General features: G+C 36.1%; 3 protein-coding genes across 3 annotated transcripts in view; 2 read left to right on the top strand and 1 right to left on the bottom strand.

Annotated features, from left to right (window-relative positions):
• The first annotated feature begins 1431 nt into the window (after positions 1–1431).
• Rpf1 (ribosome production factor 1 homolog) lies at positions 1432–16360 on the top strand. Its single transcript, XM_076863642.1, has 9 exons — positions 1432–1677; positions 3048–3104; positions 4814–4894; positions 9154–9249; positions 9789–9942; positions 13427–13509; positions 14385–14566; positions 14823–14949; positions 15385–16360. Exons 1-9 carry the CDS (start codon positions 1450–1452, stop codon positions 15424–15426), a joined length of 1050 nt encoding a protein of 349 aa, XP_076719757.1. The 5' UTR covers positions 1432–1449; the 3' UTR covers positions 15427–16360.
• On the bottom strand, positions 16346–23833 carry Gng5 (G protein subunit gamma 5). The gene is made up of 3 exons (XM_076863643.2): positions 23598–23833; positions 20109–20255; positions 16346–16563 (listed from the first exon to the last, which is right to left on the bottom strand). The coding sequence occupies exons 1-2, from the start codon at positions 23676–23678 to the stop codon at positions 20130–20132; spliced, it is 207 nt and encodes a 68-aa protein (XP_076719758.1). The 5' UTR covers positions 23679–23833; the 3' UTR covers positions 16346–16563; positions 20109–20129.
• The window catches only part of Spata1 (spermatogenesis associated 1), a 52512-nt gene continuing 50827 nt past the window's right edge, over positions 23374–25058 (top strand). The window contains 1 exon segment of the mRNA XM_076863645.1: positions 23374–24008. The gene's annotated coding sequence lies outside the window, so the exon portion shown is untranslated.

Raw genomic sequence — 25058 nt, 5'->3', positions numbered from 1 at the left:
TAGGATTTATACTTGACTCTTCTCTTTTTTAAATGTCCACTCAATAATCAGAAACTGTATCTTTCAGAAGAAGCTGATCACTTCTCCACATCCCCACTATCATCCCCACCTCCATCTACCTGTTAGTCAGCTTTATATCACTCTGACAAAATTCCTGAGATAAATAATTCACATGGAGGAAAGATATTTTGGCTCACAGCTACAGAAGCTTCAGTCTGTGGTGCTAGTGAAGGCCATGCTTTTGGACTTTAGTGAGGCAAAACATCATGGAGGGAAGTGCATGGCTGAACAAAGCTGCTCACTTCCTGAAGGTAGGAAAGTAAAAATAAAGTTTGCTTTTACAGCAAAGCCCCTCCCTGCCAAACCCATTAAGTTATGAAACCATAAATGGATTAATCCACTTATAAGGTCATAGATTTCATGATCCAATCACCTCCAAAAGGTCCCACCTCTCAATGTGTTGCACTGAAGATCAAGGCTTCTACACAAGAGATTTGGGGGTCCATTTAAGATCAATAACATACTAAGTCTTCCTTTAAAAGAAGAATATGAGTGATGCTTCTATAATTCAAGTTATTTTTAACAAAACCAGGCAATGTAGTTCAATAATCCCTCACCTGACTAGCATGCACAAGGCCCTGGGTCTGATCCCCGGCACTGCAAAAAGTAGAATTAAATAAAAAATAAAAGATCATATCATTATTTTTTTCTCTAAACACTTCAAGAAACCTGCATCTTATAAAACTCAAAGTCCTTAGGAAACTCTATGATCTGTGCAATCTCAATTCCTCTCCCCACTCCTTCATCTCTTCTATTTTCACATGACTTCTAACCTCTGAGGAGCTTCTTGAACGGGCCAAATTTGGTACTGACTAGGAGCCACAGAGTTGGCTGTTTCCTTTTCCTGGGCAGCTTTTCTCCCACATTACCAGCTTTTTTCAGAATAACAGCTTTCCTCCCAGATAACTGCTTAGTTTACTCCATTGCCTTCCTTAAACTTTTGGCTCAGTGTAACACTTTCAAGTAAGTCTACTCTGAGAATTCCATTTAAAGTTGCAACATGCCTCTTTATCCGCTCATCTTTTATCCTGTTCTACTTTTTCCTATACCTAGTATTTATAGCTCACCACACAACTTGGAGGATCATTTTGTTTCTTTCTAGTAAAATGTAACAAAATAGGGCAAAGGTTGATTTGTCCCATTATATTAAGGGTTTGGCAGGATAACAAACGTTCAAACGAAGGAGTCCAGGAACTCATCCTTTTACTGTTCATACATCTGGGCAAACTATCTGCAATCACTCTGGGCACCTTCTTAAAAAGTCTGAAGCTCCCAAAACCCTCTACTTTTTTTTTAAAGACCCACACGACACCGGAAGTAAAAGCCCACAACACGGGTCAGAGAACAGAGCCACTTCCGTTTCCGTAGGGAGCAAAAGGAGCAAACAACATGGCGAAGGCCGGCGAAAAGAATGGCAGCAGCGGTAAAAAAAGCCTAAAAAGGAAAGCCGCTACCAAAGAACTTCAAGAGGCTGCAGTTGCTGAGGATGCAGCGACGGAAAGCGGGGCCCAACCTCCGAAAGCCGCTGCCTTTCCCCCAGGCTTCAGCATTTCGGAGATTAAGAACAAACAGCGGCGACACTTGATGTTCACGCGGTGGAAGCAGCAGCAGCGGAAGGTATGGAGGGGCGGAGGTTGCCGGGCGCATGCGTGGTGCGCGTCGCGTGGAGGATTCGGGGGCTCACGAAATCTAGTTTGTACTTTGAAAGCCGGTGGGTGCGCAGTGTTTGATCCGAAAGGGTGATGCTAGTGGCTCCCGCGCTCTGCTTTGGAGACTTGTGTACAGCCTTTTGCCTGATCGTGTGGGTGGAAAGTTCCCTATCATGTGGGCGGAGGGCTCATTCCGAGGGTTTTCCACTTAGAAGGAAAATCCGCAGTCCTGTTTTCCTAATGAGAATTATTCCCTCATTGCCTTGAAGGCAAGAGTCTCAATCCCTGTTTTACCCAGCCACCCAACGTTGGTTAATTTTTAGCATTTGTGATCCAGGCGATACATAACAAGTTTAAAATATTGTTTCTGATTCCTACAGCACCTCTTATTGAAGTTTTAAGTTTCTAGTAATTGTATTTGTTCTTTAAAGCTTTGTGCTCTGAGAGGTAAACAAACTGAAACAAATGACTCTCCCAAGGTCCTAGTGCTTATCTGTGATTAAATCGCTGTTGGAGAAAAGCATTTGCTTGTTTTTGCATATCATAGAAATTCACACGTAGTATTCTTTTTATTTGCCTGTCTCCTCTTATTAGGCCAGGGATTTTTGAGGCCAGGGATTGATTCTTACATAAGTGCCATTGTGCCACTGGAGTACATTCAAAGGACATCTAACCTATTCTGGTATGCAAGTATCCGGATGGGAAATCCTAGGAGTCTTCTTGGGACAGTGACTTCAGAAACAACGAATTGAGGGTCAATTGGCATTGAGGGGGGAAAGTATGTTCTGTTGTGTGTTAAGCATTCTGTCTAGAAATCAAACGATACGGATTTATAACAAATAATCCTACCCGACTTTGCACATTTTTAATTTTAAAAGAATATTTTAATTATAAAATGTGAGGATAAATAGGGATAATTTTATTGGAAGCAACTTGAAACTCATCTTCCACTTCTATTTTTAGTGCTTTCTAACAAATTCAACTATAATAACCATGATCTTTAGGATGTAATCATTTATGTAAAACAAAACTTGTTAAATTGTTTAGATACATATTTTGCATTTTCATAAATTTAATTTTTTGAGTAGCAAAAAAGGTGGTGAAATTTTAAATGCTCAAACTTGCCAGTTTACACTTTTTTTGAAAAAGCAAGATCTTTGTTAAACAAATCCTATTGATTGACTTGTAGTAATTTAGATATAAAAATCTATATCTGGATGGTTATTTTAATGGATTACAAGTGTTGTATTCATAGCATTATCAATTTGTAGTTTCAGTATGTATTTGTGATATAACCGGTAGTTTCTTAATATTGTTCTTTTGTTTTTATCCCTTTAGGAAAAGTTAGCAGCCAAGAAAAAACTGAAAAAAGAGAGAGAGGCTCTTGGTGATAAGGTAAATAAATTTTTAGTCATCTGTTTTCTATCTTGGCTATTACATTGATAACTTCTTCTAAATTTTTATGAAATATTTTATATTTATAGAAAGATGCAAAAATAACATAGCAAACACTTTTCTGTCCTTGCTCCTGCCTGCTGCTTCCTGATGGCTTTTCCTTCCAAAGAGAATTGTTTATTTTTTCCATGCACTTCTTATGCCATTACTATATATGTGTACCTAAATAGTAAGCATAATGATGGTGTTTTGGATGTCTTTTTTTATGTTTGGAAATGGGAAGACTCCTCAAGACATTTTGGTCTTTAGCTTTTGTGACTTGAAGCAAAAAAAGCTTTTTCAGGCAAGACTGTGGAAAGACCAGATGGAGTCTTTTCTATAGTAGAGTGGAGTTCATGTAAGAATGAGAGCTGATAAAGAAGATTATGAACCTGTATAGAATGGGAGCAGGGTGAGACCTGGATGGATTATGGCAAAGAAAAGAGCAAAATATGTATTTCAAGGTGATTTGGTGACTTTGTGGTAATAATAAATGAAATATTTCATTGAAATTTTTTTAAAGCACTATTTAAAAATACTCCCACATTGTTGCACAGCTAAGTTTTATTTTCATTTAGTTTCATTTTGTTTATACATATTTCTAGGTTATGATTTATACTTGCAAACTTTTAAAAAATTCAATTCTGTCCACTGTAATTTCTTGTAAAATAAGGTAACAAGTAAGAATAAAGCTTTCTGAGGAAGAGGAGAAATATTAAGACTTTATATAAATTAAATACTTTTTTATGCATTCTCTTTATAGTATTAGGTTAAATCATGAAATTGTCACTGTTAGACTATTTTGACCAGCAAAATTCTATGAATCAAGCAATGTTAGTATCTTTGAAACTCTTCAATAATCAATTATAGCAAATTAATGTCTTAATCATCACTTGAAAACATTTTCATTTTTTTTGTGCTGAAAGATGACTTCCTAGAATTGGCTCCTTTAAAGATAACTTAAAACTTCCTACAGCATTTGTTTCAGAGTAACAAAAAATAAAATCATGACTGGTTTATTAGTTCACAATTTTCTTCATATCTCTGCTAGTGTATATGTACTTTTGATTATTTTTGCTTCTTCCTGATGGCTTTTCCCTCCAAAGACAATCATTTTGTATAGATTTGTATAGTTCTGTTCCTGATCTTTGACAGTCGTTTATATAATTTGTTCCTCTGAGTGTGCATGATTTTAGCAGTATCCCATCATGTTAATGTATGGGTAATATGTGTAGTAATTACCCTCATATTGGATATTTGTTTTATTTATTTTTTTATTTCTATTAGAAATAGTGATACTATCCGTAGTGATATTTCTTTATAGATAGCTCCACCCCCTCCCCTTTTATTGCTTACTGTAAATTTCCCAAAGTAGAATTACATGGTCTGGATATATTGTGAATGCTACTTCTGTTTACTACTTTGGCCTAGTTTTTAAGCCATATAATTCAACAGTAATTATTTTTCTGTTACGTATATGTCTCTGCTCAGATGGTTAAAAAGCAGTATTTTTTAGTTTTGTTATCAGGATTGATGTAGCTATACGGCATGTGTAGCAGTGGGTTGAAATGAGAACAGATCATGTTTTTAATGTATTTATGAATTTCTTCTGCAACTGTAATATAATGTAAAATGCTTATTTGTAAACCTATCCTTTCTCTTTTATTTAGGCTCCACCAAAGCCTATACCCAAGACCATTGACAACCAACGAGTCTATGATGAAACTGTAGTAGACCCTAATGATGAAGAGGTAATGTTAGAAGCCTTAAATGAATTTGAATGATCATCCTTGATAAATTATATGTTGATATGTTAATATTTTGCTGGCTGGCTAAGTTATATAATATACTGATCCAGCTATAATGATGGCATGTTGTCTTTTTTGGTACAAGTTATTTTATAATTGATTTTTCCCAGTACTGCTATAGAAAATTTCAATAAATATTTATTTTTTTACAAATGCTTTGAATTTTATGAGTAGGTAAGATTTTAAATTTGTCATTTAATCTCTGAGTAACATATTGAATATTTTAAGGTTCTCTATACTGTAGATATTTGTAGGGTTTGTTGGACATTTTGGTATCTAAGAATAACATTTGATGGTACTTTTTTGCATACTCATAAAACTCTTGCAGACTGTCTAAAGAAATAACATGCAAAGTGGAAGATTGTCTTAAATCTTGTTAGAGATATTCCTGAACATTTTTTTTTTTTAGTGTAAATTGCTTCTTTTTGAAAATTGAAAAAAAATTCTTTTTGTTCACTGATTTATTAGAATGCAGTTGAATTTTGGATAGTGGTCCTCTAAGCAAATAGCTTACCTGCGCTCATTTCTAATCATTAGTCTAAGTACCGTTTTCATTTTTATGTATAATCACTTCTTCAAATGACAGTTTTGTTTAAATCCATTAATGCTTTATTTTTTTCCCCACTTTGTGTTCACTAGAATTTTTAACAGTGTCAGATAAATAGCAAAGCAATAAGGGTATTTTTGCCATGCTTCTGATTTGAAAGAGAATACTGCTGGTGTATCATCATTAATGTTTATGTCATCAATGTAGATTCTCCTTATAGGTTAAAGAAATTCCATTTATACTTGTTTTATCCCAAATGAATATAGATTGTTATTGGATTCTTTTTCTGCAAATATTGTTATGATCATACGGTTTTTCTCCTAGCAAATGATATCTTATTGATTTTCTAATATTAAATACTTGCATTTGGGGGATAAACCCATTTTGGTTATCATATTTTATCTTTTTCTAAAATCTTGCTTGGTGTTGTTAGTACTTTGATTGAATTCAGATGTGTCAGTGTTCATAAGCAAGATTGTAGAAATTACCTTTTTCATTCCTAATTTTATTTATTTAGACAATTATTTACAAGAGATATAACCAAAGAACTTTTTTCTTTGATCTTCTCTACTAAATTCTAATTCACTTTTATCTTTTTATTTCCTTCTCATCTTTGCATTTATTCTGTTTTGTTTTATTGGTTTAAACATTTTTTATAATTTCTGAAGTGAGCAGTTAACGCCACAAATCTCCAAATACTACTCTTGGTATTTCCCACAACTTTTAAAATGTGCTACTTTCATTATTAAGTCTGAGTATCTCCTATAATGACAGCTTTGTTGATTTCTTGTAATTTCGTTAGTTTTTTCTTTGGTTTTAAATTTTTAATTGACATTTTATAGGGTATACTATGATAATTTGTTACAAATTAAATCGTTTCCATCTCAAATATTTTGACTTCTCTGTTTAGGACTTTTAAAGTGAAACTTGGGGTTGGAAGTGTACCTCAGTGGTAGAGTACTGCTTGTTTAGTATGTGCAGTCCCTGTGTTCAGTCCCCAACACAAAAAAATAGAAAAGAATTACAACATGCATCTTTAATAAAGATGATACAATTCTGGTAAAATTTAACAAGTACCGTACTAGTACAGTCGTAATTACTTCTTTAAAAAATTTTGTGCTTTTCAAGGAAATCAAGAGTATGCACATATATATAGTCTTTAATGGGCTGCATTTTTACTATTCACATTACTCTTCTTTTCATTCTCTGTATCTGAGTTACCATCTAATGTCATTTTCTTTTTAGCTTGTAGAATTTCTGTTAGTTAGGTTTTTTTGTTTGTTTGTTTTTTAAGAGAGAGAGAATTTTTTAATGTTTATTTTTTTAGTTTTCGGTGGACACCACATCTTTATTTTATTTTTATGTGGTGCTGAGGATCGAACCCAGCACCCTGTGCATGCCAGGCGAGCGCGCTACCGCCTGAGCCACATCCCCAGCCCCTGTTAGTCTGTTTTTATAGCAGATTTAATAAAGCCAATTTTTTCAACTTTTACCTAGAAATTTGCATATTGCTTTCATTTTTAAGATAATTTTGAAGAATATAAAATTCTTGCTTTTTTCTTTTAATACTTTGAACATATTCCTCCACATATCCATCTACTGCACTTTAGCCTTCCTTATTTCCACTAATCATCACTTCCCTGTGCTTTCTTTTATTTCACTCAAAATTTCCTGGTGTTGGCTTTTAGCAGTTTGATTTTCATGTGTTTAGGTATCAATTCTTTTTTTTTTCTTTTGGAATTTTTTGAGCTTCTTGGATCTGTAAGTTAGTATTTTTCATTAAATTTGTGGTGTTATCAGCCATTATTCAATTTTTTTTCCTGCCCTTCCTCTTTGGTCTAAGGGGAACTTCCTTAACATACTACTGAAATATTTGACATTATCCTACAAGTTCTCCCAGCTTTGCTCTACTTTCTATGATTGTTTTCTCTGTTCTTCAGACTATATATTTGTCAATTTTTACGTTCATTGATTCTTCTCCATTGTCAGATCTGCTATTAAGACTGTGTTTTCCTTTTAATTCTATAGTATATTAAATAGGACTGCTTTGAAGTCTGCTGAATTCAATATCCGACCCACTTACTAAGTATTGACTACTTCTTTCCTGATTATGGGTCATACTGTCTTGTTTCTTATATATTCAATAATTCTTTTGGTTGAAAACTGGGCATTTTAGACCAAATATTGTAGCATGTCTGAATTCCAATATAAGGAATGGTTATTGTTTTATTAATTTTCCTGGCCTTACAACATGGAATCTGTCTCCTCAATAGTAGCACAATATCTCTGCTCAGTTTTTAAAAATTATTTTTAAACTTTCTCCTGAGGAATTGCTCCTGTGTTTATGTGGCTTAATGGTCTGTGAGTGATTAGGTACCTGGGTGTTAAGACACCTCAGGACCTTAAGACATACATACTTTTTGCTCCGAGCTGCATGTGGGTTGAGGAATGCCTTCAAGGTTGCAATCCAGTTCTCAAGTCTCCCTTGTCTTTCACATTAGGTGGATTCTCAAATCTCCCCCAATACATATGTGAGGTTAGCTGTCAGCCAAGAATTATGGAGCAATAATCTTGACCACTCTATGACTCTTTCATTTCCATAGCACCCCTTTAAATTTCTGGCCAGTTCATACCCACCTTGAACTGGGTCTACTACCCTGGATTGGCAAAGCTGTGCAGGTTTTCACCTTCATCTCACAAAGCTCTATTCCTGTCTTGGTCTAGTCTACCACCTCTGAATCCAAGACTGCTAGTTCTTACCTGCCATCACCCTTGAAGTTGTTACTGTTTTCACCAACCAAACTAATGAGAGAAATGGAATAGCTCTAGGCAAGATTCCTGATATTCTTGCACATTTCTCAAGAACAAATGTACCTCAGTGTTTTAGTCAGCTCTTCTGCTGCTGTGACCAAGACTACACAAGAACAATTTCAGAGTTCTCTTATTAAACATTTAAGTTTGTGCTTGCTACTCAGTTTGAATTAATCAGTTCTAACCTGTATCTGGATATTGATATTGTTCATAAAATAATAAATAGTTTATAGAAGAAAAAAAAGAACAACTTCAAAAGAGGAAAAGTTTATTTGACATTCACAGTTTCAGGGGTCTCAGTCCCTAAATGGTCAACTCCATTGTTCTGGGTGCAAGTTGAGGCAGAACATCATGGTAAAAGAGTGTGGTAGAGGAAAGCTTCTCAGGACATGATCATGAGGAAGCAGAGGGACTAAGGCTCTGCTTACCAGATACAATACATAGCTCAAAAGCACACCCCCAGTGACCCACTTCCTGAAGCCACACCTTATCTGTCTACATTTCTCACCCAGTTAATGCATTCAAGTGGTTTGATGCACTGGTAAAATTAATGCTGTCATAGACCAATCCTTTCACCCCTAAACTTTCTTGCATTGGCTCATGAGCTTTGGGGTAACACCTCTTATCTAAACCATAACACTCTGTGTCTTGAAATAATTTTTGACAATTTTATCTAGTTTTATCCTTGTATTCTATAGATACAAAATCATCCACCCTCTTCATGTTGCCATTAACATCAGTTCCTTCTATGTCTTCTTTAAATTGTGTCAAATAGGTGATTAATGACAGTGCTTTACCAGTAGAGCATACTTGTTTTATGTAAAATTATCTTCCTTGTTTGCAGGTTGCTTATGATGAAGCTACAGATGAATTTGCTTCTTACTTCAACAGACAGACTTCTCCCAAGATACTCATCACAACATCAGATAGACCTCATGGGGTAAACACATCCATTAGTATAATTCTTGAATTCTTAATCTACTTTTATTACTACTATTTAAAGCACTCTATTCAGAAGAATTAATTAATTGTCTTAGATAATGCCTGTGAATAAGTTATTTAAAAATAACTAGTAATAGGATATGAGTTCACTAAGAATGATTCTTCATACGTTTTCTCAACCTTAATACTATTAACATTTTGGGCTGGGTACTTCTTTGTTAGAGTGAACTATCCTTTTCATCATAGGATGTTGAGCAGTATCCCTAGCCTTTGTCCATTCCATGCCAGTAGCCAGCCATAAAAATGTTTAGACATTGCCAAATGTCTTTTGGTGGAGCAGAATCACTCCTTATTGAGAACTTGATGCTTTAGGATGATTAGCCTTTGATAAAAAATGAAACATTGTTCTGATTTCATTCTTTTCCCAGTCTTGTTGTCTATTAATGATACTATAATAATCATTATTCCTTTTCTTGTGAGTATATAACACATAACATTCTTTTGCCCTTTTGAGAATATTTGCTATTTTGTTTATAGAGAACAGTACGACTTTGTGAACAGCTCTCTACAGTTATACCAGACTCACATGTTTATTATAGAAGAGGACTGGCTCTGAAAAAAATTATTCCACAGTGCATCTCAAGGGATTTCACAGATCTGATTGTGATTAATGAAGATCGTAAAACACCAAGTATCCTTTTTAAAAATAAAAGGAAGTTTTCCTGTCTGTTCTCTCATTTTGTTTTAAAAATATATTTAAGATAATAGGAAATTTCCCTATAACTTCCAGAACATAATTTTTTCCCCCAAGATTAATATCTTTATCCAAGATTCTACAGATTTTTTTTTCCTTTTTATTCAGCAAACATTTATCAGGAACATATATACCCAAGACATTGTTTTAATACTTAGATGAAAGATGCAGTGATAAAGAGACATCAGCCTTCAGGGAATTCAGTCATGGAACAATATTCTTTTTTTATATCAGTGAATATTATTTTATATAAATGTTTTAAAAGACTGTTTTTTAAAACATAAGTAATTTTTATTGTTTTTATTATTTTAAATATAACTGAAATATATTTCTTTATTCACTTACACTAGTAGTTTTCCAGAAGCAAAAGTAGTATTGTAATGTGGTGCTTTGTTGGCCATATTATAATTTGGCTTAACCAGACTAATGTACCACATTAAAACCTTTTTGAACACTTAACTATTCCAGAAAAGATCCATTTCTAAGGCACATGCTGCTTACTTTAATTGCCCCCCAAAATAAAGTGCCAAGGTCTGTTTTCGTCTGTATTTCTGTCAGTTAACCAAAGTCATTTCAAGATTACCATAACTCTTAACAAAGAAGCAGACATATAATTCAGTAAATTTTCTATTCTTTTACTTAGGTATTTCATGAAGACACAGATTGCATTTATACCATCTGTGACCTTCAGAAAAACTACATTGCCTTTTCTTTATAAAATTGTATTCTTTTTTACCTAAAATATATTATTTTCTGATTACCATATTGGATACTTTGTAGGGTAAGCTGTCAGCCTCTTTCCTTCATTACTGAATGAAATAGCCATGACTCTTTGTGTTGTTTGCATGAGTTGTATCAGGTATTAACAATAACATAAAGCTTTTTGTATAGTATAGGTACCAGGAAAGTTTTTTAGGAACTGATGAGTTTGAATTTTTGTACTTTGCTTTTGACATAAACCACAACTTAGTGGGAATGTTCTAGGAAGGATTTGAAGCCTTGATTGGGGTTAGAAGAAATGACCTTTACATTTCCTAGCCCCCTTAATAGTTGATGATTTTCTCAATGTGCAAATGATACAGAAACACTTCCTATACTTCATGAAGTTGCACCTGTGGTGAATATTTTAAAAAGAAAGAAATGTTTGCTGGTAATGTGTGATGTGGTAGTCACTAATGTCCAAAAGAAAAAGACCTATTTTCCAGAGTTAACAGTTGGGAGAAAGTGACAAGTGCTATGGTAAATAACAATGATAACAAGGATTTAGAGCAGAGTTCTGACTATAAAAAGGTGGGACTTGCAGTGGATCTTAGGGCGAATAAAGTGCTGCAAATATTCAAAATATCAGCCCAAAAAAATGCACTGATAAGATTAACATGAAATACAAGAATATAAGATTGTATGGGTGCCAACCAGTCAGGAAATATTTGGGGAGAGAAAAAGGGGAAATAAGAAAGGCAGTTTGTAGCCACATTACAAGTGCCATATTGATGTCTTTGAGTCAGTAACAACAGAATGTAAAATTAGGTACAGCTATCAAGACTGTGAAGGTATCTAGTTTTCACTTTGCACAGAAGAAACTGTGGTGCAAATGAAACGACACTGCAGAGTCACATAGCTTATTACTTAAGAGAACCAAAGCCTAAATCCAGACTTGATTTATAGACTGTATTAGATTGTACTTGACATGGGAAGAATAGAACTAACCACAATACTGTTTTCAATGATGTACATGGAAAATCTCAAGAATCTCAACTGTGACAATAACAGGGTAAAGAGGCAGGTGTAGAAATGAGAACTTGTGAAGGTGAAGGATTAAGATTTGGGATGGGGGGCTGGGGATGTGGCTCAGGCGCGGCATGCATGCGGCCCAGGATTGATCCTCAGCACCACATAGAAACAAAAGATGTTGTGTCCGCCGAGAACTAAAAAATAAATTTTAAAAAATTCTCTCTCTCCCCCTCTCTCTCACTCTCTCTTAAAAAAAAAAAAAAAAAAAAAAAGAAGATTTGGGATGGGGGAATAGCATTTTATAAATTTCATGTATTATAAATTTCATGTTGTATACAGATAAGGATTGAAATAGTCTTGATTCTGACCTACATTTAAGGTTCAATTTTTTTAAAATACTTTTAATTATAGATGGACACAATACCTTTATTTATTTTTCTGTGCGACTGAGGATTGAACCCAGTGTCTCACACGTGCAAGGCGAGCACTCTACTGCCAAGCCACAATCCTAGCCCCTTAAGATTCAATTTCTGAGTCAGATGAAATCATGTTTGAAATTTTTCTTAAACTCAAAAAGCACACTATAAATTGTAAGCCCAGGCCATAGCTGTTAGTTCTTCCTGCTTAAAGTACAAATGGACAGTAGCCAAAATAAATTCATGGAAAAGTAAAAGAGAGAGGTTCAAGTCAAGTTGTGCTAGAGACCTGAGGACTGTTGAATGGATAATAATCTTAAATTTGTTGTAGTTGGGACTTTTAATCCTTAGGCTGCTAACCTTGCTGATTATATGTAGATGTAATATATTTCATTTGTAGTTAGTGTCTGGCATAATTCTGTTTATGGTAGACAGTAAGTTTTTTTTTTTTTTTTTTTTTTAAGAAAAGATCTACTCTAGATTGTTTTCTTGAAAAGATTTAGGTTGACTGATGTGTTTTGAGTTTCTGATACATATAATCCAGGAGAATATATGCATTCACCTACTCACTTCAGATTTTTTTTAAAAGTTTGTTCTAAAAGTTTCTTCACTTCAGATTTTAAGGCCGTTTGGACATGTAGGAGACTACTTGTTTTAGTTAGCATTTTGGCTGCTGTGACTAAAAGACTTGACCAGAACAAGTGTAAAGGAGGAAAAGTTTATTTAGTGTCTCATGGTTTCAGAGGTCTCACCACATACTGGATGGATGGTGAAGCATATCCCACACTGTGAAGAGTTTTGCTTTGTTTTATTTTGGTTTTTTTGCAGGTTTTGGGGGGATTGAACCCAGGAGCACTACACCACTGAGCCACATACCATCCCTTTCAAAAAACTTTTAAGACAGGTCTACTAAATTGCCCAGTTCACAGCCAGCAGGCTCCATTTCTTGGGACATAAGGTGAGGCTGAACATGGAGGAAGGAAGAGTGTGATGATGTAGGGAAGCATTCACCCAATACAAAATACATACCCCAAAGGCACACCCCCACAGGCCTACCTCCTTCAGTTACACCCTACCCATCTTCAATTACCACTCAGTTAATCCCACCAGGGGATTAATTCACTGATTGTGTTAAGACTCATAACCCAGTCATTTCTTCTTGAAACCTTACATTGTCTCACACATGAGCTTTTGGGAGACAACTCACATGTAAGCCATGACATTAGTTATTTTAAACAACTTAAAATAATGTGTTTCTTAACATCTATGAACAGATGGGCTTATATTGAGTCACTTGCCAAATGGCCCAACTGCTCACTTTAAAATGAGCAGTGTTCGTCTTCGTAAAGAAATTAAGGTAAGTTTTATGCAATCCTTGATTGGTATTGATTTCATATTATTTGAATAATAGATTATTTTATCTTACAGATCAAATTCATTTTAATGACATTTGTTCTGATTACAGCAATATTTCATCTAACAGTTTCTTGCCCATATCCCGTGCAAGTGAGGGAATGGGTTTCCCTTCCGTGGGATGGGCTGGCTGAGAAATTAAAGCTAAGAAAAGTAGAACCATGAAGTGACCACAGAACACAGAAAGTAGTTTCAAAGAGGGGGCAGAGATGGGCAAAGCTGACCAGACGGATCTAGCTTCTAGCCAAGAGAGCCTCTGTTTGTTTTATTTGTATTGGAAAACATCAAAGGCTTTCAATAGAAAATTCTTTACCAAAACAGGATAGAGGTGGGGGTAGGTAGGCTGCTCAGTTCTAGTGGGTTATGCCCATCTCCAGTGCTTCGTGGGACCTTTCTAGCAGAACTGAGGGGGGATTCACTTGCGTCAGGCAATCTATCCTGGTGGGACTGCCATGAGAAGTTCTCAGTGCCAGATCTACCCCCTCACTGGATGCGATGCTGAAAAATGAAAAAGGTCCTCGTACATTTCACAGATGACTTCCTCCAACAGTTGTCTTCTGTTATTGTGATGATTTATGGCAGACAGGAAATAGCCCTTATTAGTAAGAAATTGCTGAATTTCTGACTTTTTTGGTGTACTCTACATCTTACTTCATTGGCTTAATAAACTATCCATGGTAGCCTACCATTTAAAAAACAAAACAATAACTCTAAATTTCTCATTTGACCTCTAAGTTCCAGGACATGAAATTGCACTGAGAGGTATTGTTTTGACAATTTAGCTTAATTTGTTATTGTGATTTTTCACAATTTTTCTAGAGGAGAGGCAAAGACCCCACAGAACATGTACCTGAAATAATTCTGAATAATTTTACAACACGACTGGGTCATTCAATTGGACGTATGTTTGCTTCACTCTTTCCCCATGATCCTCAATTTATTGGAAGGCAGGTTGCCACATTCCACAATCAGCGTGATTATATCTTCTTCAGGTTTCACAGGTGAGAAATGTATTCTGGACTTAAATTTTTCAACATGAACCTATTTTGTTTATTTTGGGGGTGTGGTACTAGGGATCAAACCTGAGGCCTTACACATTTCAGGCAAGTGCTCTACTACTGGGCCACATCCCAAACCCTTTAACATGAATCTGTTTTCTAATATATTATGGCAAATCTTTTAAGTTGTGTCACTGGAAATTAGTTTGAATGAGCCCAACTATTATTCCTTTAGCATTAACTTATTTTGTCTTTGAAGATATATATTCAAGAGTGAAAAGAAAGTGGGAATCCAGGAACTTGGACCACGTTTTACCTTAAAATTAAGGTCACTTCAGAAAGGAACCTTTGATTCTAAATATGGAGAATACGAATGGGTACATAAGGTAAGTGCTTACTATTTGAGAAATCCATTTAAATCATTTTAAATGTGATGAAAAGAAAACCTTGCGCTTTCAACTTTGGGTATTTATACCTTAAACTGTGGTTCTGAATTTTGTCCCCTATGGACTAGAAAGAACCAATCTGATATGGTATCTAGGTCTGACCTTAACTGTGACTTATTTGAAGTAGTGTAAGAGATAATGATTCTCAAAAGTAAAACTGGCAGTGTCACTTTAGCAATGAAAATTCTTGGAACCCTGATATACTGGATCAGTTACGGCTGGGGGTGAAGGATAGCATTGTTTTAGGCCTGTGTTATGTGATTCTACTGCATGTTTCTTGAGAACTGCTGCTAGTATTTCCTAGACCTAAAGATCAATTTTTACTATCTTTACCTAAATGGTTTTCATAATATATTTTTCCCCTCTAATTTTCAGCCCCGGGAAATGGATACAAGTCGAAGAAAATTCCATTTATAAAGTCCTAAGGAAATAGTATTGGATTTTGCTGAACTTGGTAATTTATTTGTGAATAGAACACCTTTTTCAAAATAGCATTTATTGATTTTATAAATCTTCATGTCTGAACAGTTGACCAAATGCCATGAATTGCTACTCTACATAGCAAATCAAAATAAAAGTAATTTGGGTGAGGATTTAGAAGTTATAATTCAGGTTTCCTAACAATTAATTTGCTTACGTTGGGGTAATTGTGAATGATTCGAACTGAAATAAAGACTCAGATTAACTTTCTTATCTACATTCCCAAATAACATGTGGGCTGGAGATAAACAGAATGGTTGATGGATACCATGTAACTCCTGATTTATTGCCAGATTAATTTTGGATCCCCATGTCTGGTGCACATAGTTTTAACTTTAATTTAGAAGCCAGATTTCTAGGATATTTCAAAATGATTTATCAGAACTTGAACCAAATTTGCAAATTACTGAAGTTAATCTTTGGTTCCAGTTATCTTGCTCCTTTTTAACCTCATTACATGGTACTATGGTATTACATAGTAGGTACTGTCTCAAATCCTGAAGTTTTTTCTTACTACTGCGAATGGAACTTTCTTTGCCAGTCTCCTCTCTCTACTACTATTCTGATTAAACTAAAACCATCTAAGTAACTGGCTACTTAAGTATAACTGGTAATACCCCTAAAAAGGAGGATATTGTAAATATTATTAAAATAAAATTATGTAATAACTCAAGGACAGAAACAGCACTTTACCCCAACTTTAAAGAATAAAGATTTGCAATTTATACTTGGTAAGACACAAAATAATATGAGAAGAATTAGTGAAACAATGAAAAGTTAGAACTAAAAACTTAACCCCTTGAAGTGTCAAAACAGCTTAAAACAATGTTTTTCATATAATAATAAAGCAAAAAAATGTTTATACTAATTATTTTATTGTATTTTGCTGCCAGTGTATATAAAATAATTACACTTGTGAAATAGAAACTCATGAAAATTCAGAGAGGTAGATGTTAAGGACTGACAAAAGTAGAAGATTATATTATGGCACATGTTATAGGGAAGCTTTTTGTACAGGCTTCAAATTTAGCTCTCTTGAATATTCACTGGTTCTTGAGCAGTGGTTTGGGAAACCTGAAAGGAAAGGGGGAAAGGTGAATTAGAGTAAAGTATCATGGATAGTTTTTCACATTTTTTCCAAGAATACATAACAGTTACCATTGTTTATTTAATATATATGTGTGTATATATTTTTAAAATGTTCATGTCCTTTGCCTATTTTTTTCTTTAACAATACTTCTTATATAGATGGTCCCCAGCTTAACAATTTTTTTTGACTTTATGATGGTGTAAAAACAATAAGTATTAAAGACACAATACTTTTAGGTTTTGAATTTTGAGCTTTTCTGGGATTGGGATATTTAGTATGATCCTCTGTCATGCTAGACAGCAGTGAGCATAGCTCCCAGTCTGCTATATGATCACAAGGATAAATAACTGATAATCTACAGTGAAACTATGTTGTTAATATATCCTGTTTTGTTAGGTATACTAAATACATGTTTGACTTAGGATGGATTTGTTGTGATATAACACTATCACATGTTTAGGAGTGTCTGTATTACCTTTAAGGGTTTCATTCAAAAGTCAGTTTATAAAGAGCTTTCACCTGAATGAAACCTGTTGGAAAACTTATTATTATTTTTTAAAGCAGATACATTGCAGGATTTTTAAGAAAGAATATAAAAACAGGATGGGAAAAAACTGATGTTGTGGGCAGTAAACTTCCAACTTTCTCTTAATTTTCATAACTATTCTCAGTATTAGTACTGACTGTTTATAAATAGACTTACAGATTAACTTGCTAAGATTACTGCTGAAATACACTCTATCATAATAAAGTATATATAAGTTCTCAAATCAAGAAAACCCTCAACACTCCTAGAAACTCAATAAAGAGTATTTGGAAGAGAAGTATATGAAAAACATGCTCCTGGTGAAATACTATACTGGTGAAGTACTATACTATAGCAATGGTTATCATCAAGTATAATTAAAACTTCAAATTTTTATTTCTTGTTTCCTAATTTTACTTCCAAAATTTTATAATAATTGGAGGCAAAGTAGACATATAGACACCAAGATGCCTGCTTCACTATAGCTTCAAATTCAGAAACTTCAACATTAAATGAAGTACATACATACAACCACTAAAAATCTTAATTATGAAGAATAATGGAATAGGAAAATTCATTAAGTATTTTTAAAAGATAGAGAATATAGGTGCTGCTGCTGTGGCTCAGTGGCAGAGCACTTGCCTAGCATGCATGAGACACTGGATAGAGTAGAATATAAAACTGCAATATTATGATTTTTAAAAAATGAACTATTTTGCTCTTAAAAGGAAATATGCCTGTAACAATGGTTATTTCAGGATGTTGTAAAACATCCTGAAATTCTCATGAATTATGAAATTAACATTGCCATAAGCAAGGAAATAAGACTATTAAATATGAAGGTGCTAAACTGTTAAAAGATTATGAAAAAACTCTTTTTGATTTTTTTCTTATATGGTGATTTCTTTCTTATATGCCTGTGTTAACTTACCATATTTTTTTAAAAAATGATAGCCATACAGTTTTTAAAAGCTACACTTCTAAGTGTAAACACTACTATGTAGTTTTATATCCATGCCATTTAGCATATACTAGCACCATCAGTATATAAAATGAGAGCTTATAAGAAATGCAAGTTCTAGAACCTCACCTCAAGAACTCCTGAATTATAATATACATCTGAATAAGGTGATCTGTACATATATTCAAGTTTTTGAGAAGCAATCTTTTTATGCCCAAATTTCTTCCTTATCCAAAATAGCTTTGATTTATAATAATCCACAGTGTTCTTTTCTTAGTCTGCTGGGGTTAACAGACATTATTTTACTTTGAAATCTGGGTTCTTATTCTAATCACCTTCATCAACTTGAGCAAGTCATTTTAACACTTATCTATTTTTTATATATTTTATATAAAAATATCTATTTTTTTAATATATTTTAATAGTTTTATATGAAATAAAACTATTAACAGCCTGCCCAGTTTTCTTAACAGTACTTTACGTTAAATGAAAATAAACCACTTTGTAAAGTGAATACAACAGAACCCATAAGTTTTAAAAAGGACCAACAAAAAAAATATGAAACATCCTGAAATTCTCATGAATAATGAAATTAACATTGCCATAAGCAAGAAAATAGACTATTAAATATGAAGGTGCTAAACTGTTAAAAAATTACTTTATGAGAAAACTCTGTTACTTATAAAGGGTTTTGTGGTTGTGCCCACCACCATCACTACCCCCAGGTTTCAAAAAACTTAGCCATTCTAACCAATGACTATATTTACTGGAAACATGCTGTACTTACATACAGATTTCCTGGATACTCCCAAGGTCTACAAAGCTTAATTAGGGAGGGCACATCTATTTAACAAGGTATTTTAGGAAGCAGGTTCCTGATCTTTTCAAATGAGAAAGTAAAGGATGTGTGCTATATACAAAATCTTTTTTTAAAAGCACTATTAAAGTTTGATGGTCAAAGTATTGAACTAATTTAAATACTAAGGATTTAAGAAGATAGTATCCTTAGCCAGGCATGGTTGCACACACAACTTGAAAGCCTGAAGTGGGAGGCCAGAGTACTGATTACAAATTCAAGACCAGCCAGGACAATCTTAGCAAGACCATCCCAAAATAAAAAGGGCTGGGAATGCAGCTATGTAGTTCAATGGTAGTGCTTGCTAGCATATGTGAGACTCTAGGTTCAATCCCCACCATGGCAAAAGATAGCATACTTGAATTCATATTCTAAATTACCAGAGAACATTTTTGGGGGCGGGGGGTAGGTGGGGGTTGCGGGGGGGGGGGGGGGGCGGGTCACATCTCTTTTAGACAAACATACATTATTACACAATGACATCTGACCTGGAAGAGACCAACTAACACATAGAAACAGGAATTGGTTTCTTGCTGTTTCTTAATCCTTAGAAATCGAATCCACTGTCTACCACCACAAAAAAATACCTTATTTCTCTGTTAGGTTTTTTTCACAACAAATAAGAAAAAGTATAACCTGCTATTCCTCACTCCCAATAACCAGCTCCACAATCTGCTTATGCAAGTACCTCACTGACTTTCTATCCCCTAATTCCCAGTTGTTTGCTCCACTGCCCTATAGTTGGGTTCTATTACAGCAACATGAGGATTCATCCAAATCAATTGGTAGTACTTTATAAGTCATTCCCCATGGACACTGCAGATTTTAAAAAACTATCTAAATATTTGCTTAGTTCAGGAAAATAAAATTAATTACTATTTGAGGACCCCAAAATATGCATGTCATTAAAACAGTGCTATAAAAAGTAACATATGGCTATCACAGCAAATGGAGTTTTATAGTAACTCTCCTAAACCTCTTATGATTATTAAGTCCTGTATTTAACCTTTGTGATGAAACAGAAATGACAGTTCATGACTACTAAATAAAGTTTCATAGATCCTCAGTTTCTCACAAAATAGACAACGACTGGAAAATTGGGACTGCCAAACAAAATGCATGGAATAATCCTGTAAGTGCTGCAAATAAAAAGGGAATTTGTTTTGTTTTACTTAAGGAAACTTACCTCAGAGTAAGATTCATTTGACTACAAAAAGGAACAGACTTTCTGAGGCCTGAAGGGATTTGTACTTGAAGATACTCCAGTCAGCAGGGGATCATGTTGAGCATTCTGCAGACAGAATTGTTTCAAGTCTGCAGCTGCCTGGGAAACCTATACACAACAAAAGAAGGGGTGGGGAGATTCCAGTTGGTAAAGTTTTAATTATTTTTCTCAAATCTTTGAAAATACTTGTACTGAACAGCACTTCTCTTGCCTTAGAAAACGATAGAATATACTAAATGAAAAGTAACAATCACATACCGTCTCTTAAATATTCCTTGTAAACAAAACTATAGTATGTTCTTATGCCTGCTTATTAAAAGTTCAAATGATTTATTAGAAACTACTACTAAAGTTTATCTACAAAGCATAGCACTTCTTGTTTATTAGTAATAGGCTGTTCAAGTACTAAGAGAGGCCTGCCTTCATTCACATAGTTATCTACTATTTGTATATTCTGGTAAGATGATGTATTAACAAAATAAGCATAAAACCATAAATGTGCCTTATATCTTAGTTGAGGAGCACTGCATACACATGAAAGTCACAATTGAGACAAATATAGTTTCTAAAGGCAGCCTGCTCAGAAAGGTTGTTAAAACTGAGACTTGTTATTAGCCTTTAAAGCCACATGACAAAGGGCAGAAAGCTGTCACTGCATACAGTTTTGTAACATTAACAGTTGATGGTATGATAATAGCAAAACAATAAGTTGAATGGTTCGAATATAGAACTTGGATGACTATTATGCCCCAATATCCTCAATCTTGAATTGAGATTTAGGAAGACAGAAAAAAAATAATCATGTGTTTCATTCTGTCTTAGTTATTCCTAAGGACACATAGCAAATCTCCATTGCTGTGGCTATGTACCCTTTGAAAGAGTTAATACCATTACCAATGTCCCCTCTACCAAAACCCCTGTACATTCCAAGCTGTATCCCAGACCTAGTAAAAGAATCCATCATCCTGAGAATGTAAACTCTTCTCCAATCTTATTTGTATTTGGCTTATACAATAGTTCACAATAATGAGTTCCATGTTTATTAACTCCCATGAGTAAGAAGTATCTGCACTTTTAAAATCCTTGTAACAAGTACTTTCACAAATGGCTGTGTCCCTGCCTCACTCCACTTCCCCAAAAAAGTGTTAAAAGTAGGGGAATGAGCATTAATCAACTTCCACAATGTTAGAGGATTTGGTTTCATTCAAATTAACCCAGTAAGAAGACAGTGCAGTGCCTGTTTATTTTCTGTTTCAAATGTAGGTAGGGTCCAACTTAACTCCTTTTCATAAACTACTCAAGCACGGTTATGTGCCAGCTCTACTTCTAGGCACTGAGAATAGTAAAGAACATCAAGATCCCTGCTGTTTCAGTGCTGACAGTTGTGGGAAAAAGACAAGGTTCTCTGCAGTAAAAAGAGATATCTGTTAAAAAATGACTGGATACCAAATATTACACTGAAATGCTGTGACATTTAAGCTGAGATTTCAATAACAGATCAAACCCAAAACAAGGGATCAGTGAAAATCAGCATCCCAAGCAGTGGGGAAACCTCAAACTAAAACTGGACACTGGACAAGCTGTTACCCTTCAAGGCACAATAATCACCCTCCAGAAAATTGAAACACTAAATTGACATAACTATTAGCGTCCCTTTTCACTCTGCTGACCTACCTGTGAGAAAGTTTGTTAAGTACTTGTAATAATTTTTTTCAGCTGTACTCACATAAAGGTTTAAAGTAAGTTTGTGCTAGTTTTAAAATAACAGAAAAATAAATCATCTACCACAGAGGCACTGATAAAATAGGTACACAATATGAAATGGAACCTAGACACATTTTGCAATATATATGAGAAGACTCATTTAAAATCCCAAAGTGGGATGCCCTCCCCTCCTTGCTAAAGCCCTAACATCAGGCAGAAACTGAAAATTGCAAAACTGAATCATTTGTGGTGGTTCTAATGATTCCTATCAAAAATCTACAGAAGAATTGGGTGTATGAGGCCAGGGTCAAGCTGGGAGTTGGAAAGGCAGCAGCTGCTAGGATTTTCAAGGTAAAGGTCTTGGAATATTTTACTCTGAGGACTCATTTTCTTTGGTGACAAAGGCAGAGCAGCACTGATATTTACTGTGTCATTTTTTTTTTCTTTTTTCTTTTGTCTCTCTGATCCTTCATGTTCTCTTTCCTGGTACACTTCAATCTGTGATAGAGGCACACATGAATGATAATGGTTAAGAAATGGATGACTTCAAACTTCAGATCTCAATCCAGCCAAAACAGTGACGATAAACCACTGGGGTGAAGTGAGAATTTGGGGATTAGAGAAATGAACAACTATGCAGTTTACACATCAGTGAGGGAGATTCCACAATAAGACCATTGGAGTTTCTCTTCCCTCCTGAGGTTACATCGCCAAGTAAGCTAAGCCTATGACATTTCTAAATAGGAGCCCTCACTCCACAAAACATTTCAGGAAGAAATACTGACTTGCCTGATGAGTGTAAAATCAAATCATCTTGGAACCTGGCTGTTTCTAGCAGGGTAGTGATTTATAATTCCTATGTTTCTTTTTTTCAATCACAAGTGTTTTACATGTAACCTATATACTGCACTAGAAAGAAGCCAATCTGTTTAGGATTTTAAAAATAATAAACATTTGCTACAGCACTTCCATGTCAGGTTGTCAATACCAACACCAACAAAAGATTTTTTCCCCCAAAGTAAACATCCCAAGATAAAGCCAATGCTATCAAGACATCAAAGTAAGTAAGACCAATTCTGGCCCATCCTAATCACTTTCTTAGCATGTGGACCAGTAGATACACTTATGGTGGGATCCAAGCAAATTGCCCAGGTCTGAAATGCACGCTTTGTGCGAGACTGTAAGGGACAAAGGTAGTAAGACTCCGGAAAAGTTTGGAAAACAGTTATGCAAGAAAATTCGTTTTCAACTATGTGTTCAGTGGTTTGGAGAATATGGAGGTTAAGAACCTAGTATTAATTGGAGTAGGTCTGATAAAGATCTGAAATGAAAAAAAGTTAATAAGTCGGCCATGAATCAAAAGTCAAAATACCCAGTCCAGAGACGAAAATCCGTGGAGGCTGGTAAAGATGGGCGGGAAGGGAAGGGCGCGGACCAGCAGCAGCTGGCAAAGCGAGCCGAGGAGTCACAGCGGGCGGAGGGAGGGAGGGAGGGAGACCGGAATGCGGGCCGCTCTTTAGCCCGGAGGCCGCTCTTTAGCCTGGAAAGTCCTGGGGCGGAAGGGCGGACTAAGGGAACCCTCCCAACCACAGCGGGGATCCGCGCGGCAACTTACCTAATGCTGGCTGCTCCGCGATCGTTGCCCGAACACGCGTCCTCCCAGGAGAGTCACCGCGTGCCCGCCTGCCCCAGCTGGCTCGCCCGCCGCCGCCTCCCCCTACCCGGTTCGGCTGCCGCCCCGCTCACCTTCACGCGGTTGAGCCCAGCCTCCAGCCGGAGCTGCTGAACCACCTTCTTCATAGCGGCGACGCTGGAGGAACCAGACATGGCGAAATCGAGGGCAGGGCCGACTCGTCCGTCAGAGGGTCGGCAGGTCGCGGGTCGGCTGGGCCAGACGACTGGGCAGCGCGCAGCGGGGGCGGGGCTCCGAACTTTGTCTCCAAGTTTCCGGTTCGGAGCTGGGTGACACAACCTTCGGTGCGCATGCGCGCCGCGCTACGTCTCTGGTTCTAACTCCTCGCCCTGGAGGAGCTCGAGCTTGAGGGAGCCCGAGAAGAAGGGGCGGAGCGGTCCCTGGGCGTGGTGTGGCGGCTCCGAGAGAGTCTGGCCGGATGCCGCACTCCTTGTTCCCACTCCGGGTAGGCTGACTTGGGAGAGGTAAGGAAGGAGCTGTGGTTAGCCGCCTAGACCAGAGGGGACATTGAAGAGGACCGGTGAGGGAAGTCAGACGTTTGAAAGTCTCTAAAGCTCTAGTGACTGAGGAACCGGGAGGCCCTAGTTGTCCTCAGGGAGTTTGCGGCAGGAGTTGAGGGAGAGAAGGGGATAGCCCAGCGGAGGCGCAGGAGCCAGACTGCCCCGCGCTAGTCGCCCGCCCACCCGCGTAAGTCGTGTCCCGAAGTGACCCTTTGTCCAACGGCGTCCTCCGCCCGCTTCCCACCCGCGGACCCGGAGACCGAAAAGGGCGCGGAGACCCCTGTGACCCGCCGACGGGACCGGGTGGGCGGGGAAATAGGCGTTGGAGAAAAGAAGATCTCGGGATTTTTTGATTTTTGTCGCCTCTTAAACTGTCAAATCGGTTTTCTAGAAAAGGCTGTGAAGAAGCCAGGGTGCTGGCCGAAGATTACAGCTATCTCTGCTAAACCATCCCGTTTGAAGAATTCTTACTGTACTTTTTAAAATAAAACGTTTTTGTGCTTCGGGAAAGTTTGCTCTTTTTTATATTTAAGTTTTGATTACTTAATGCTTGAAATTGAACCCCCAAGGAGTTTTTAGGGGAGAGAGAGAGGATTTAACAAAATAGGCCCGGCCAATGCATCTGTCATCGTGGAAACGTGTATTGTGTCATGACACTTAAGACAGTTGTTTTCTATTTCTGTTACAGTAAACCATCTTCGAATACACTTATGTTTTCTGTAAGCATGAATAATTTCAACATGAATGCATTTCCATTTTTTTGTATAGTGGGAATATCATGTATAATTTTCTCTGGGTCAACAAAACCGGATTTATTTACTAAATATAGAATGTCCGTCCTCAAAAATGTATAGCGTAAGTTTAGCATTTTATTTAATTCTTGGATGTAATAACTGGGGCTAGGAACCAGTTTTTGAAGGCTTAAGATACCTAGTAATAGTGTGGTCCTACTTACTGTGGGGTCCTTGAGCACGCCGTTTAAGCTTCACTGAGCCTCTGTTTCTTCATTTTGAA

This window comes from Callospermophilus lateralis, chromosome 7 (genome assembly GCF_048772815.1).
Source record: "Callospermophilus lateralis isolate mCalLat2 chromosome 7, mCalLat2.hap1, whole genome shotgun sequence".
Taxonomy (NCBI): Eukaryota; Metazoa; Chordata; class Mammalia; order Rodentia; family Sciuridae; genus Callospermophilus; species Callospermophilus lateralis.
Note: the sequence above shows the minus strand (reverse complement) of the source record. Positions and strands in the feature narration are given on the sequence as shown.

Bases quoted from the DNA above. Each gene is read 5' to 3' on its own strand.
- Rpf1 (XM_076863642.1), top strand. From the start codon at position 1,450: ATGGCGAAGGCCGGCGAAAAGAATGGCAGCAGCGGTAAAAAAAGCCTA. The intron at 4,895-9,153 runs GTAATGTTAGAA...CCTTGTTTGCAG, and splicing joins TAGACCCTAATGATGAAGAG to GTTGCTTATGATGAAGCTAC. The intron at 13,510-14,384 runs GTAAGTTTTATG...CAATTTTTCTAG, and splicing joins GTCTTCGTAAAGAAATTAAG to AGGAGAGGCAAAGACCCCAC.
- Gng5 (XM_076863643.2), bottom strand. From the start codon at position 23,678: ATGTCTGGTTCCTCCAGCGTCGCCGCTATGAAGAAGGTGGTTCAGCAG. The intron at 20,256-23,597 runs GTGAGCGGGGCG...TGTTGTGTATAG, and splicing joins CTGGGCTCAACCGCGTGAAG to GTTTCCCAGGCAGCTGCAGA.